At 37.6% G+C, this 17,329-nt stretch overlaps 1 protein-coding gene and 1 gene segment (V, D, J or C); one reads left to right on the forward strand and one right to left on the reverse strand.

Annotated features, from left to right (window-relative positions):
* Nucleotides 1-2,778: 2,778 nt before the first annotated feature.
* On the reverse strand, nt 2,779-3,275 carry LOC122785370. The segment is given in 2 exon segments: nt 2,779-3,122; nt 3,211-3,275. Coding segments are annotated over 2 exon segments (372 nt in total).
* A 7,810-nt stretch (nt 3,276-11,085) lies between these two features.
* cabp5b (calcium binding protein 5b) lies at nt 11,086-16,493 on the forward strand. The gene is made up of 7 exons (XM_044051125.1): nt 11,086-11,154; nt 11,419-11,675; nt 12,824-12,854; nt 12,972-13,115; nt 13,652-13,761; nt 14,771-14,918; nt 15,639-16,493. The coding sequence occupies exons 2-7, from the start codon at nt 11,625-11,627 to the stop codon at nt 15,665-15,667; spliced, it is 513 nt and encodes a 170-aa protein (XP_043907060.1). The 5' UTR covers nt 11,086-11,154; nt 11,419-11,624; the 3' UTR covers nt 15,668-16,493.
* The last annotated feature ends 836 nt before the right edge of the window (nt 16,494-17,329 follow it).

Consider the following 17,329-nt stretch of genomic DNA (forward strand, 5'->3'; position numbering starts at 1 on the left):
AAAGCCAGGTTTCCCCGCCTTCTTTCTCTTCTCTTCGCTCTTCTCTTCTCCACCTCAACGGAGGACACAGGCTCCTCTGCTCTCCCCTGCCCTTTTGGGGTGCAGGAAGGACACAGACGTCAGCTCTTCGACTGAAGACCCTTCAGCACAGAGCTTAACAAGCTTCCAGCAGCAAGAGACCCTCTCTGCTGATCTTCGAGCAGGCCCGCTCACAGCAGCCTGCTATCCTCCCATCAGAGGCAGCGACACCAGAGCCTGCCTAAGGATCAACCAAGGATCCAGAACCAAGTTAGCTCCAACTAGCTAACTTGTGAGGAGGAACCTGAGCCACAGACACCAGAAACACAGTCAACCATCTACTGTTCCTGGACCAACAGACAGCACCTCAAAAGGACACTTTTGCATCTTTTAAGGACTTGGTAACGTAACTGGGCCTAGCATAGCATTACACTACTTGGCTAAGCATAGATGAAATGTTGTACCGAGCTTACTTGCTCACACAAAGTGTTGTTGTAATGTCTAGATTTAGGTTAATATGATGTTAGTGATGTCCATGCTCCTTAGCTTTCAGCTCTAGATGTGCATGCTTCTAACCTCTCATCTAACCTGACATCTCACTTTACAAAAGTAGTTAACCAAGAAACACAGCAGCCATGCGGTCAAGAAGCCATCTTTGATTCCGCCATCTTGTAGTTTCTTTGTCAACCGCCATCTTGAGTTGTAGTCTAACTCTATCTGACTTGACCATTTGACCTGCACACACACAGACTCTCTCTCTTTCACACATACACACTGTATATAGTTACATTTAGTAGATATTCTTGTTCAAATCTTTGATGTCTTTTTAATAAATGTTTTATAATATATACAGTCTGGTCTGATTAATATTGCACAAGTGTGTATATTGCCAACCTCTTCCCTGTAGAACTCCAATCCTTCAATTCACCTAACTATTGATGTAGTATTGTGATTTATCAATTATTAAGTTAATTATTAATCATAATCCAAATTTGTAGTCGGCTTAATTTATGAGACTGTTTTTGGAGGTTATGAATTAATGGTTCATTCAGAACCGATTGTTCTCCTCTGTTTGAGAGGAGTGGTGCCCCGATTTGAGTTTTACTCAACTTTTTTATAAGAAATTAATTAATTATTAATATTCTAAATTCATAACCCATCACGCCCCTAATCCCAACACTTCCATATTAATAAAACACACACATTTTTGCTAAACCAATTCCATCTGGTTATTTATGTTATTTCCCCTTCTCAACAACAATTTCTAAATGTTTCAGGAAAATATACCTCAGCCATTACAGTATGTTATATCATATTATTTTAAAATCTTTATTCATTACAAAAAGTATACACAATGGCATTGTAGTGACTGTAAGTTTGGTGTCTTTAAACTGACATAAACAAATATTGTTATATTACATTAAGAGCAAATTGTGAACTGGTGTGAAATCATCAGTGGTCTGAAGGCTCCTCCTCTGGTGGATTCATGTTACAAGTGTTCAGGCACTGAGGGGTTTTTGTTCATGTCTACTGATGGTTTGTATCACTGTGTCTCTGGCACAGTAATACACTGCAGTGTCTTCAGGCTGCATATTCTGTCCATTCAGAGTCACTGTTTTGCTGGAAGTGTCTAAGTCAATACTGAATTTGTTCTTCAGAGAATCTTTGTAGTATGAGCTTCCAGTGCTTTTCACTCCAATCCACTCCAGTCCTTTCCCTGCAGGCTGCCTGATCCAAGCTGTCCAATAGCTAAGATCATAAGAGACCTGACAGGTGATGGTCAGACGTTGACCTGGCTGCACAGTCACAGAGGCTGGCTGTGTCAATGTTTCACCCTTCACACCTGTTAAAAGAATCAAATGTTGAGTTATAAATGATCAAGTTTTCCTGTAAAAGAAACATTTGTTGACTCTGACAAATCTAGAGAGACTCACAGGATCCAGCTGCCAACAGCAGCAGCAGCAGAGCTACAGGAAACATGGTTTATGATGAATCTAACGTGCTGTGAGCTCCACTGTCAGTCTGATGTTGACTTTTTATAGGAAGATCACTGAGTTTGCATAGAGTCAAATATGTGAAGCATCAGCGTTGGTGTAACTGGAGCCAATAAAAGAGTGTGTTCAGAGTTATTATAGAAACAGAGTGAAAATCACCGACCTGTCCAGGGTGTACCCCGCCATTTGCCCTATTTCAGCTGGGATTGGCTCCAGTGACCCTCATGTGGAGGATAAAGTGGTAGAAAATGGATGGATAATTTATAATTATTGCTATATAACAATTACTTTATAGTACAGTTACTTATTGAAATGTATGAAATGTATGGAAGTATACCCATACATACCCATATATGTACACAGTGATGAACTCAAAAACCAAAGACCATTTTCTGCACTGGAGAGTGACACGACCTATATTGTCAGCATTGTCAGCATTGTCACCAAACTTTATTTTCAAATGTTAGTTAGCGTTACAGATTTACGTTCAATATTAAAGCATAGTAATTGTGATATAAAGCTTTTTATGAACTGTATGCATGTGTTATATTTCTAATTATTACATTTTTGCATGCCCTTACCATTGCCTCCATTTATTTATTTATTTATTTATTTATTTCAAATTTATGTCATATATATATACTGTATATGTATATAATCCAAAGAGCTGTATTGCTTTTATCAAAGAAATGTGTGTATTTCATGTGTCTAGTTTGAGTGGGGGATGGGTGATATTTAGGGAATACTCAGACTCACATCTGCAGTGTTTGTGTACAGCTCTGTGGCTTCATGTGTCACCGTGGTCTCGAGCACAATAATAAACAGCAGAGTCTTGAGTCGTCAGGCTGTTCATGTGCAGATACACCTGGTCCATGTCGTTGTCTCTGGAGATGGTGAAGCGATTCTGGACAGATGATGAATAATATTTGCTGCTTCCACTTGGAGCAGAAATGAAGGCAACCCATTCCAGGCCTTTTCCTTCAGCTTGTCTGACCCAGCTGATAGCTGCATCACTATCAGATATTCCAGCGTAGGTACATGTCAGTTTGTGGGACTCTCCAGGCCGCTTTACCACTGGTTCAGATTCAGTCAGAGTCTGACTGTAGATGCCTGAAGAAAAACATTGATTTTGATTAGACCAGAGACAAACATGAGCTTCAACAGACAAAAGTGATGAGTGCAGAAGTGTGGCATTCACCAGAAACAGCTGTTAGCAACAGACACGTTAGACATGTAGCCAAAGTCATCACTGGTGTTTGTCGTTGTGTCTGTTTGGTTTTGTCTTTAGTTTGCAGTCAGATAAATAGAAATGACAAGATAGTGATTTGCATTGACTCCTCCTCCTCCCAATGCTCAAAAAAGATTCAGTAACTGATGAGATTTTATCTAATAACTCAAATGATATTGTGGGAAACCAACAGGGGGACAATAGAAAGGGAGTTGATGATGGTTTTCCAACACTGTGTGATCACTTTTAAACCTCCAGTCTGTATTGTTTATTTGTTTATTTGTTTTTTGTTTTTTATGCAGTGTTACTCGTTCAGATTGCTTCCATGAAACTCGGAGCTACAGTGAACAGCAGCAAATGTGTTGTGTCTGGCTCATACAGGCAGTGGTTTAGGGAGTGCTTGATGTGCTTTGTGTTGTGTTGGTGCTGTGTGCACTTTCAACATCAGACCGTCACATACATGACAAGCCACAATTGTAATTATGATCCAGTTATGATTGTGAGGGTGATTTGTAGCAGAAGAATTCTCCTCTGAAACTTTTCATGGAATCTTCTTGGTGTTTTCAGCCATCGTGCTTCTGTGTGACGCTGCCTCACTTCACTCATGCTGTGTCCTTCTTCCACCTCACCTGCTAATGACATAAAATGCATCACTCTCAGACATGAAAACAGAGCTTTACTCAGAGAAAGTCATGCAGGGCTTGAGCAACAATGTGTGAACTCATTTGACAATGATTTACATGTGAGAAACATTTGTTTAGATTTAAAAGTTGCACACTACAGCCTCAAAATCACATTTTAGCCAAAATGTTTTCTACGTTTTTGGAAAGTTGAATACAGTTAAATACAGTTGTTACCAAATACTGAATACTGTCTTAAATGTTAGTGGTTGAGTCAGAGTCTTTGTACAAGTCTGTTGGTGTTTTGTGTCACTGTGAGACGACGGACACAGTAATAAACAGCTGTGTCCTCAGGCTCCAGATTCTGTCCTTGTATTGTTACTGTTCTTGCTGGAGTGTCTCTGCTGAAGCTGAACTTGTTCTCTAGAGCACTATTTTTACGGATGGTACCTCCACCCCACTGATTAAAAATCCAGTCCATTGGTTTTCCTTCACGATGTCTTATCCAACCTGTCGCATAGCTGTTATCAGTCAGAGAATAACCAGAGACCTGACAGGTGATGGTCAAAGACTGTCCACGCTGCACAAACACTGAGTTTGGCTGGATGAGGCTGGATGATACACCTCACACCTGTGGAAACAGAAATCAACATTATGTCCATCATTCATCAGACTAGTCAGTTGAATATTCATATTCCTCATTTGCCTCGACTTGCTTTGCTTGCAGAAAATGTGTATTTGCAAAACAGCACAAAGAAAAGCAGGAAGAAACTATGTTTTGTTGTTACATGAGCACAATAATGACCTCATATATTCACATTTTAGGCATGATGGAACAGCCGAGATTCTCTTTTCTAATTAATTTAATTGGTTATTTGGTCCACATGGTATGTGTAGTGTTACCACTTGCTTTGCAACACGGAGACTCCAAACCTGGAATATGTGCAGGTCAGTCAGTGGGACAACCTTAGTTTTCAATTTATGAATTTTGTAAATGTCACAAAACATATATTATTCACTTGTATTTTATTATTAAAATTAATAATAAAGTATTTATAATACTGTTGTATTAAATTAATAATGTATACAAATTTGTCTTTTTTTATAAAAAATATATTTTTGTCATCTAACAACACTAACAGTAAACTGGTGTGAAATCATCAGTGGTCTGAAGGCTCCTCCTCTGGTGGATTCATATTACAAGTGTTCAGGCACTGAGGGGTTTTTGTTCATGTCTACTGATGGTTTGTATCATTGTGTGTCTGGCACAGTAATACACTGCAGTGTCTTCAGGCTGCATATTCTGTCCATTCAGAGTCACTGTTTTGCTGGAAGTGTCTAAGTCAATACTGAATTTGTTCTTCAATGAATCTTTGTAGAGTGAGCTTCCAGTGTATTTCATTCCAATCCACTCCAGTCCTTTCCCTGCAGGCTGCCTGATCCAAGCTGTCCAATAGCTAAGATCATAAGAGACCTGACAGGTGATGGTCAGACGTTGACCTGGCTGCACAGTCACAGAGGCTGGCTGTGTCAATGTTTCACCCTTCACACCTGTTAAAAGAATCAAATGTTGAGTTATAAATGATCAAGTTTTCCTGTAAAAGAAACATTTGTTGACTCTGACAAATCTAGAGAGACTCACAGGATCCAGCTGCCAACAGCAGCAGCAGCAGAGCTACAGGAAACATGGTTTATGATGAATCTAACGTGCTGTGAGCTCCACTGTCAGTCTGATGTTGACTTTTTATAGGAAGATCACTGAGTTTGCATGGAGTCAAATATGTGAAGCATCAGTGTTGGTGTAACTGGAGTCAATATAAGAGTGTGTTCAGTGTAATCACATGTCCCTGATCACCTGATCAATGACACTTTCTCTTGTACTATATAAGAACAGTTTCATTGCCAAAAATTTACTCTACTTCATGTTAGAAAATGTTGCCCCTTTATTTTTGTCAAATTCTGTGATCATTGGTCATTCGGATTAGACAGGAACTAGAAATAGAGCCCATATCACTCCAGTGTTAGATTTACTACTCTGTTTCTCTGTTCACTTTAGAATTCATTTTAAAATCATCTTCTTCAGATACAAAGCACTTAATGATTAGTCTCCATCATACTTTAAAGAACTAGTTTTACCCTATCTTACCAACAGATAACTTTTTTTCCCATGAGTGCAGGATTACTTGTGGTTCCCAGAGTCTATAAGGTCAGAATAGGAGGCAGAGCCTTCAGTTACCAGGCTCCTCTCTTTGGAACCAGCTCCCAGTGTTGGTTCAGGAGGCAGACACTCTCTCTGTTTTAAAGTTACACTTCCTTTTTGATTAAGCATATACTATGAGCTGGCTCAGGGAAACCTAAAGCGTCTCCTGGTTATGCTGCCATAACTCCTGTGGTGTACTCACACTCAGTTCACACTCAGGGGATGAATATGACATTATTACATGACATTAACCTTGTTTATCTCTAACCTACTTTGTGCCTTTCCTCCTTGTCCTCTATCCTAGTAGCAGTAGTGTTATTGTCATCTTTGTTATGCATTGATATCAGTATTTTATTTTCTAGTATCGATTATATTGCTTGTATAAATGACATTGTAGCCCTATAAACATGCCATAACCTATTCCACACAGTCCTGACTAAACCTAAAACTTGATAGAACTGTTATGTATTTGCTCCTGGTCTCTGTCTTATGTCTCTACCTTGTGTCCATGTCTTCCTCTCTCTTATCTCTTCCTGTCCTCCACTTCTCCTTTGTCCCCCTTTTTTCCTTTCTCCGCAACCGGTCGAGCCAGATGCTGCAAATCTTTGAGTCTGGTTATACCAGAGATTTCTTCTTGTTTTTTTTCTCTCCACTGATGCTTAGTCTTTGCTCATTGTGTGAACTGCTGTGTTTCTCTTTTCTCTAATAAAGTAATGTTTCTGCTTTACTATGTACAGTGCCTTGAGAAAATGTACATTGTGAGTTGGTGCTATACAAATAACATTGACTGGAATTGAATTGAATTGAATTGAATTGAATTGAAATCTAATGGTGGCCTAAAGAGAGTACTGTAATTTAAAAGCAGTAACAGTAAACTGGTGTGAAATCATCAGTGGTCTGAAGGCTCCTCCTCTGGTGGATTCATGTTACAAGTGTTCAGGCACTGAGGGGTTTTTGTTCATGTCTACTGATGGTTTGTATCATTGTGTGTCTGGCACAGTAATACATTGCAGTGTCTTCAGGCTGCATATTCTCTCCATTCAGAGTCACTGTGTTACTGGAAGTGTCTCCATCAATACTGAATTTGTTCTTCAGTGAATCTTTGTAGTATGTGTTGTATCCAACATGTGAGCTTCCAATCCACTCCAGTGCTTTCCCTGCAGGCTGCCTGATCCAACCTGTGTAATAGCTACTAACATCATAAGAGACCTGACAGGTGATGGTCAGACGTTGACCTGGCTGCACAGTCACAGAGGCTGGCTGTGTCAATGTTTCACACTTCACACCTGTTAAAAGAATCAAATGTTGAGTTATAAATGATCAAGTTTTCCTGTAAAAGAAACATTTGTTGACTCTGACAAATCTAGAGAGACTCACAGGATCCAGCTGCCAACAGCAGCAGCAGCAGAGCTACAGGAAACATGGTTTATGATGAATCTAACGTGCTGTGAGCTCCACTGTCAGTCTGATGTTGACTTTTTATAGGAAGATCACTGAGTTTGCATAGAGTCAAATATGTGAAGCATCAGTGTTGGTGTAACTGGATTAATAGAAGAGTTGCAGGGTAATTACATGTCCCTGATCACCTGATTAATGACGCTTTCCCCTGTATAAGAACAGGTTAATTGCCAAAAAACAAACACATGCCACCTTAAATCCTGTTGAAATTTGGACCTGGATATTTGGATTTCAGATCTCTGGAAACTGTGAACTACTCAGTATTCCAGTTTCCATTGTTACATTAAACCGTTGAACACAACTCTGTTTCTGGATAGCAACTTCATTTACTTCTTTTGGCCATTTCCACATAACTGAAAATACTACTATGAGAGTATCATTTCACAACATCACCCTGGTCCTTCAACAACTTCCTTATAAAATCCTTCTATACACTTTCAAGTCCATCCATAATCTTGCCCCTCCATACCTGTCTGACCTCCACATCACCACCTCCTCCCGCTCCCTCAGATCCTCCTCCTCCTCCTCCACCTCACTGTCCCCTCCTTCCACCTTAATACCATGGCCTTCAGCCGCTCTGCTCCCTCTCTCTCCCACCTGACATCCGTAACATCACAGATCTCCCTCAGTTCAAAAAAATCACTTAAACTGGCTTTTAATTGTACTGTCTGTTTTTATCAGAATAACTCTACAAGTGTATGTGTCCGTTTTAAACCATGTGTATTTTTACTGTAAACTTGTAAAATACAAATTGGTGCTTTTACAGTTTTCGTTGTTTGTTTTAATAAAAGTGTCTGTTATGATATATGTTTCGTGTGTGTACTGTATGTGTAAAGGGTTTTTTGAGGGTGAAGAGGGTTCTAATTGGGCTATAGTTTAGGCTTTAGGTTCTTTGCCTGCTGTACAAAACAGCTCTGTAATTTTAAAAGCAGTAACAGATAACTGGTGTGAAATCATCAGTGGTCTGAAGGCTCCTCCTCTGGTGGATTCATGTCACAAGTGTTCAGGTAGTGAGGGTTTTTTGTTCATGTCTACTGATGCTTTATAACATTGGTGTGTTGTAACATCGTCATACTCATAGTAGTCTCCAAGCTGCCTATCCTGTGCAATCAGAATCATTGTGTGTCCGGCACAGTAATACACAGCAGAGTCTTCTGGCTTGAGGTTGGACAGTTTCAGATACGCCATGCTGTTGCTATTATCTCTGGTGATTTGAATTCTTTCTTGCACACTGCTGGCATAAAGTGTTTGACTTGCATCATAGTAAATGAGCCCCAACCATTCCAGTGCTTTTCCTTCAGGTTGTCTGACTCCAGTGACTGACCATTCAAACCTAAAAAAAAACCAATCAAAATGAATCTCAGAATTTCTTCTTTTTTCTATTCAGAGCATTAAGTAGCATTAAGTAACTTACAGGGCAGACAGAGGAATGTCAGCAGAACACATAGATTGTCCATCCTCAGAATATAGATGAGAACTCTACTGTAAGGCTTGTAAGTAAGACAGCCAGTCAGTGGGAGGCTAAGTATATGTGAAGTCTCCATTTGCATTGTCATTTAATGAGGGAGGAGCTAATGTATCCGGCTACATCTTTACTATAAAAACCTGTTCTTTCCACATACAGCTCAAAATGTTAGTTTATCTATGTATAGTGCACATGTAATCTTTTTTAACTTGTTTTAGTGCTTCCTCAGTTTCACATGGCTCACCAGGCCTGTGTTAACAACACTTTGCAGCAGTAAATGAACAGGTGATGGACAAAAAGCTACAGGGATATGTTTATAACAAACACCTCAGTCAAGTCAACAATGACACTTTATTGTCACTGAGGTCACATGTTACCAAAAACCAACAACTCCCACCAGACACGTTTATCTTTTCAGGCACAGTTTACAACACAGGGTTTGATGTTATCTTCCTTAAAGTCTCTTTAAATGAATAAATCATATAACAATAATGCAGATATTGATATAACACTAGATGAAATGCCACGCCTGCTAAACCTTTTTTGGAGTCTTTTCTCATAAATATGTAAAAGAAAAAAATAACCTTATTCAACCTATGTTGGATTTGATCTGCCTGTAATGTGCACTATATAAATAGGATCAGGGCTGTTACCTAAAAATATGAATCCAACAGACAGTCTATAGAAGATGTATAGAGTGCAGTGGGTGTAACACGGTGTCAGAACGTATCTGTCCTACTCCTCTGTGGCATTTTAGAACATGTAGGTTGATGGATTGAGTCCGATTTTTAAGACTTTATCATATGTTGTTTGTTTGTTTTTTCACTATCTATTTAAAGTGTGACATTTAGATCATGATTTTAGCAACTTCATTTACTTCTTTTGGCAGTTTAGTAACTTACAGGGCAGACAGAGGAATGTCAGCAGAACACATAGATTGTCCATCCTCAGATTATAGCTGAGAACTCTACTGTAAGGCTTGTAAATAGCCAGTCAGTGGGAGGCTAAGTATATGTGAAGTCCCCATTTGCATTGTCATTTAATGAGGGAGGAGCTAAAGTTTTTGGCTATACTTTACTATCAAAATGAGTTGTGCAGTATAATTTCCATATACTGTGAAATAATACAAAATGTAATAGGCCTGTGTTAACAACACTGCAGCAGTACGTGAACAGGTGATGGACAAAAAGCTACAGGGATATGTATATGTATGTATATAACAAACACCTCAGTCAAGTCAACAATGACACTTTATTCTCACTGAGGTCACATGTAACCACTAACCAACAACTCCCAACAGACACTTTTATCTTGACAGGCACCGTTTACAACACAGGGTTTGATGTTGTCTTCCTTAAAGTCTCTTTAAATGAATAAATCCTATACAATGATGCAGATATTGATATAACACTAGATGAAATGTAACGCTTGCTGAACTTTATTTGGATTGTTTTCTCATACGTACGTAAAAGGAAAATTTGATCTGCCTGTACGTCATGTAATGTGCACTACATAAACAGGATCAATGCTGTTACGTAAAAAGTGAATTACGGTATGCTCAGGAGCGGCAGGTCAGGTAATGCTTGTCCGTGTACATGCAGGGCGATGAAGAACGCAGACAGTTGAAATTCATTTTTCACCGTGCTGTCATAAATGTGATGCTGGCGTGTTATTTGGAGAATCACAAAACATTTGCTTTACCATTTATGATTATGTGATGGCTGGTGATGTATATTCTACTTTAGAAAAAGAAATAATAATATATATATATATTTATAGTGAATTATAAAGTATATATTTTAGTCAGTCACTAGTCATTTGCAAGTTTGGCAAATTATTTCAACTCAAAAATATAAAAATTCATCACAAAAACCGTTAAACCTTTGTTACGGCCCTCAGGCCTTCCTTTGTCCTGTGTGTGTGTGTGTGCGTGTGTGTTGCAGGTTGCTGTGGTGATTGCTGACTGGGAGCACCTGTGCCCAGCTTACCACCTGATAAAAGCCTGCTGGCCTGGGTGGTCTGTCTCTCTCTTTTCCCCAGGATCGTCAACCTGCCGCCTTTGTTTGCATGTGGTGCATGTTTTACACAACATGCACCACATATTGGACATCCAAGCTGACTTAGTCGCGTGTCGGTGTTGAGACTTAGCCAGTCGCAACACCAGTCGTAATGTAATGTTCCTGAGTTATCACATTTCCCATGTTTACTACTTTTTTATTTATTTAAAAAAAAAAAACAATGCTAAGTCTTAGACAACTTGAGAAATCTGAGGGTGAATGAGGGTGAAGAGGGTGAATGTAAAATACATGCATGATATTCCGCTCTATGCACGACATTCTGATATTTCCGTTCTCAAAATAACTGTAATCTTTGACTCTGGCTATGAAATTGTGTGTCTGCACATGCAGCATTAAGCCTTTTTTTCTGTTTTCTAGACCAAAGCCTCAAAGATAATCCATGAGATCTCATCCCTCATCTCTGGCATCACCACTGAGCACGGTTTACACACACACTCAGAGACACACACTCTAACATACACACATAGTCGCTCTAAAAACAGAAAACAAATGATACAACGACACATAACACTGCAAATTTGATTCACAAACATAAAAATCAGCTCAGGATCTTCACTGTCATCATGAGTCTCAAACAAGCCTGTATCTTTCTCAGAGGAGGAACGAGGAGACAAGTAAGAACATGGTTTTACAGTTTTGCAGTTCCATTTTTTTTTTTTTTTTTACCCTCATACTGTTTAATGTTTACATGCCTTTAGTTGGCTCAAATGAATGATTTCTATATGTGATAATGTTAATTCTATCATCATGTGATATCTCTGTTATGGTCTTTTTTAATTTTCATTCTTTTATGTTATTTTACAAAATAAAGGGAAAAGGAGTTTGAAGAACTATTCTCATTCTGGAGTCATTCATTGTGGTGCATGTGGCAAATGCATTGGAATAATCGTAGACATGACATGTCCTAACTTATACATAATACTTGTACATGATGTGGGATCAGAGGGATGCAATTCTTAGCCATTTGAAAACAACACTGAAGTGTTGGTTGCAGAGATGACACCGTTCAGTGTCAGTAATGTCATTAAGTATCATTATGACTAACAGTGAGGTGGACTTTGGTACAATGTACAGAATGCAATATTAAGTCTATGAATAGTTCAACTAAAAAGAAATAGTTCAACTAAAAGCATATGTGTGTGTATATATAGACACACTCATCATCATTTCTATATGTAGTATATCATCAGTGGCATGTTTGAAAAGATCTTTGTGAACCATCAACAACAAGGCCGTTGAGCATAAAGTCTGTGTACATTTATGTTTGTGTGTGTGTGTATGTGTGTATATATATATACATATATACATACACACACACACACATATGTATGTGTGTGTATATATATGTGTGTGTGTGTGTGTGTTTTATTTCAAAGTTAAAACAGGGGTTTTACTTTTTGACTTTAGTCATTTCCTTTTCATTTTTGTAATGCCTTTTATTGTGAAGTCTTTTGAGCTGTAATCCTCCTGAAAGTTTCTACACAAATAAAGTTTATTATTATTACAAATGAATGTCTGCGACTTCAGAATCCTTGGCAGTTGTGTTTGCACGAAGATTAAGCTGACGAGCTGCACATCTGTGTGACTCTCTTTTAATGTTGTAAATGTTGCACTTTTCATATTTATGTACGTATGATGTTTTTGGAAGAAGGTTATTATATTTTATATTATCTATCTATACATATATATTATTACTTTGTATAAACTATGGTGCAAAGAATGACATCATTCACATGTGTATCCATGTATTACCATTTTGCAGACAAGAGCTCTTACCAATGAAGAAATAGAAGGTAATTCAAGTTTTTATTGTGTAAGGTGTAATAATTATTTTTTGCCGTATATGATGATTTTATCTTCTTTTTGTTTGTTTTGTTTTCACTTGCTTCCTGTGTCTGTTTGTCCTGCAGAGTTACGTGAAGCTTTTGTGGAGTTCGATAAAGACAAGGATGGTTTTATAAGCTGCAAAGATCTGGGCAACCTCATGAGGACCATGGGATATATGCCAACGGAAATGGAGCTGATAGAACTGAGCCAAAACATCAACATGAACCGTGAGTTCTCTGATACACATACATTTAAATGTAACACATGAGCGCTTCAGGAAACAGGTGTTGTGTGGACTCTGTGTCTCCTGAGTCCTGTGTTTGAATAATTGTCTCTCAAAAGAAGCTTTCGCTATGTGTCGAAACAACTCACTCTAGAAGGAATTAAAATAAACAATATATTTAATTAAAAAAAACCTGTGTTTCACTTTCTATAACTCATTATATATGTATATATATGTGTGTGTGTGTGTATATATATATATATATACACACACATATGTATGTATGTATGTATGTATGTATGTATGTATATATACATTTGTATTTATATATGTGTATGTATGTATGTGTATATGTATATATGTGTATAAATATATATGTATATGTGTGTGTGTATATATATAAATGTATATGTATATGTGTATATATGTATATATATGTATGTGTATAAATATATGTGTGTGTATATGTATATATGTATGTGTATTATATTGTATTATATTATATCATGTTATATTATATTATATTATATTATATTACAGTAGGAGGACGGGTGGACTTTGAGGATTTTGTGGAACTCATGAGCCCGAAGCTTCTGGCTGAAACTGCAGGCATGATTGGATTAAGGGAACTTAAAGAAGCCTTCAAAGAGGTGAGCATACACTTTTTTTCTCTTATGCAAAACAACACCTTTCCTGAAACAAGTGCCCTGTTTGTCATGAGTTCACACACAAAACCAAAACCACAACCGTTTTACATCTCTTGCAAAAACAAGCACTACATCAAGAACTATTCAAACGCTTCTAAAAGTGATACTTCCAAACTTAATTTACAAACCACATTTGTTTTCAGCTTTCCACCGCCAGCTGCACACCATATATCATTATGTCTATGTGTGAAAGCACTAATAGTGTAGTAGTGTAGTATCATGTTGTGCATATGAAACTAAATGAGTTTATTTCAAATAGAGAATTCATGGTGTTTTTCTTGCGCTCAACACAAGCGTCTTTTGACACAGAAACATACACTTTATGAAAAGGCAGAATACGCCACTCAAGAAGACACTTCCCTTGATGTTTGGACAGAAAGAATGTCACTTGTGATGTGGATGAGGTGCTGGCCTGATTTTTGTATTTTCAAAATACAAAAAAAATGACTCTGATTCAAGGACCTTTTACCATCCAATACAATAACTATTCAAACAATGATGGTGACATGATGAAGTGACCCTGTCAAGGTGTACACACCATAGCACTGCCTGAAGGATTGAGAACACACACAATTAAAGGCAAATTAAAGTGGACACCAAACACCATGACGTGGTACTATTTTACAGTATATTTTAAATACAAGAAATGGAAGTATTTTGATACAAAATACGGAGGCGTTTACGTCATCTCAATAAAATACAAATTATAAAAACCATATTTTGTTTTTATGTATTTCAAAGAGATATGTTTGGTGTGAGGTTGAGTTTGCACTTCTTCCATGCATGTTTTTTTGATTTTGATGTGAGCAGTCATAAAAACTAAAGCATGTCCAGTATTTGTCTTTTTGGGTTTTGGCTCCCCTCAGTGGACATTAAATGAACATGTATACTGTAAAAGGTAAAACTTTATGATTGCAACACTCACTGTTTTTGTCTTCCCTTTTTCATTCAGTTTGACATCGATGGTGATGGTAGCATCACCTCTGAAGAGCTGAGACACGCCATGATCAAGTTATTAGGGGAACAAACCAGCAAAAGGGAAATTGAAGCTGTGGTCAGAGAAGCGGACAACAATGGAGATGGAACGGTCGACTTTGAGGGTGAGATGCGAGCGCGTGACAGGACGCAATGTCTGCCAAGAGAATTTCCAGTAGATTCTCACTTGATTTATTGATTTGTTCAGTTTCTTACTCGTTTCGCTGAAAATGTAAAATTGTCATTGTTTAATCCTTGGTGCTCACATGGGTGCACCCGTACATGGTAATTTGCCGAAATATACACAACTCCTTATATGGACATCCTGGGGTTGTGTGTTCATAGGTCACATATTCGGGCTTTAAAAAATGCAGGGTTTTTTTTTCATCTTATGTCAAAGTTTTGATTCAATTTATATCACATTTTTAGTAGTGATATAAAGTAGCAATAATTGTGCAGAAGTCCCAAAATGAGAAAAATTTAATTTCTTTTGTTTTTGTTCATAAAAGCGACCCACATGAACTTTGAACTGTGACATATTTCAAAATGTCACAAATTCAATGCAATTTTAAATAATACTTTTTGCTCAGATGTTTTTATATAGTTTCACAAGATTGCCTAGGTTGTGCTGAAAAAAAGGATATAAGACACTATATGTAGCACCTTCTTATAGCCACTGTATAAACTGTACGTTTAAGAAATAGTAACGGGAAAAAAGGGTAAAACAGTTATATACAGTATATAGTTGACCTACATAGTTCAGTATCAAAGCAAAATAACATGTGTAGCGTGGCTGTCATTACAGCAGCTGTGTGTAATAAATGTTTTATCCATTCTCTCTGCAGAGTTCGTGAAAATGATGTCACGGAATTGATGGCGACAAAGTGAATGCAGGGATTTGTTTTTATTGACGTTTATGTAGCTAAGAGTCCATTTCTCATGAATATTTGTTGCCATTATTTTTCCCATATAAGTGGAGAAACTTAACTTCATCATTTTCCAAAGTTCGTTAACTTTGATTTGACAAAATGTTTGGTCTTTTTTGTGTGTTTGTTTTTGAAGTCATAGTTCCGCATGTGGGCCAGTGTATTGTCACCTGGCTTCTCAGAATCTCACAGACCTGAGTAATGAGAACATCTCAGGATGAAGTCAGTCAGAGGGGAAAAAAAAACATTTTAAAGAGAGCAGCTCTTAATCAAAGGTTGGAAGTAGTGTCAGTGGTAGAAATGTCCCTTCCTGAGGGTTGCCCTCTTTTTTCCCCAGACAGATATAGTGTGGCATAGTGGCTGATGTATATATGCCAATGTATAGAAATACTAAGAGACAAGGTGTCCATGTCATTGCGTTATTTTATTACGTTTAGTAGTATTTTACAGAGATCACTGTTTGTTGCTAAACCAGATGTTCAGTCTATTTTTAATTTATTTAATATATCACCCTATGACAGCTTCACTATCTCACCTGCTCTGTTCTTGTAACCATAATGACAAATGCCCTTAATTACTTGAATGTTGCATGTTGTATTGATTTTGTATGGTCTAGGCGGCAAAGATATGCTTGGTTTAGGAAAAGGTTATTAGTTGTAGGTTGTAAGATGGGGGTTTAGGCGGTAAAGTGTTGAGTTACTTTCTTAAAGTTTGTGAAAAGTGTGGTCAAGGTAAAGTGCAGGTCTTGCTGTATAAATACACAGATTAAAAATGCATGCGTGTGTTTATGTCATTTTATTTCTATATCTATTTTGAGTGAGATTGTGTGAGGATTAAATGTTCTTGTCGAGACTGATAGTTTGATTGAAATTGATAGCTGGTGTACTGGTTACTTTTCTTCAATGTGACAGCTGTGTTGCCTAGTCCATATATTGGATGAAGATAAATGGAAACAAGCTGACTAATACATCCTTTAACAAGCATTACATTATTTTTGGATGGCCGCCTGTTGACAATAGCAAGAAGAAATGCTCTGCTCACGTGGCATCCTGTGTTGAAAACAATCCATCTAGTCTCATTAAAGCTGTTGCATAATAAGAAAAAAAATGAAAATGGTTGCGTGACAGCCGTGGATTTGTCTTTTAAATAATATGTTGGACATTGTCTTTTGATGCTGTAGCATCATGTCACATTTGGGCTTGATGTGTTTGAATATTACAGAATCAGTTAAATGAAAAATATCGCACAGTCAAATGCATTTGAGTTGGCGTAGATCAACTCCTGCACAATCAACAAATCATACATCATGAAATAACATGGAGTACATAAATCTAAACAAACTCAAGAATAATCTGTCTCATGGGATGGATTAGTCCAGTCTCTGTAATCCACATCGTGGGACACTCATGTGAGCAGATGGTAGATGAGATGAAATCACAGCCACTAATTCTGCTGATTGAAAAGACGGGCCAAAAAGGGCCACACGGTTTGAGCTGGAATAGTTTTGAATTGTGTTTTAATGTCTTTAAATCAAAAAGCATATAAGCTACACATTGTTTCCAAACATATGCTCAAGATAAGTGTTTGCACAATTACGTTCATAAAATATG

Source organism: Solea senegalensis, linkage group LG19 (genome assembly GCF_019176455.1).
Source record: "Solea senegalensis isolate Sse05_10M linkage group LG19, IFAPA_SoseM_1, whole genome shotgun sequence".
Classification (NCBI taxonomy): domain Eukaryota; kingdom Metazoa; phylum Chordata; class Actinopteri; order Pleuronectiformes; family Soleidae; genus Solea; species Solea senegalensis.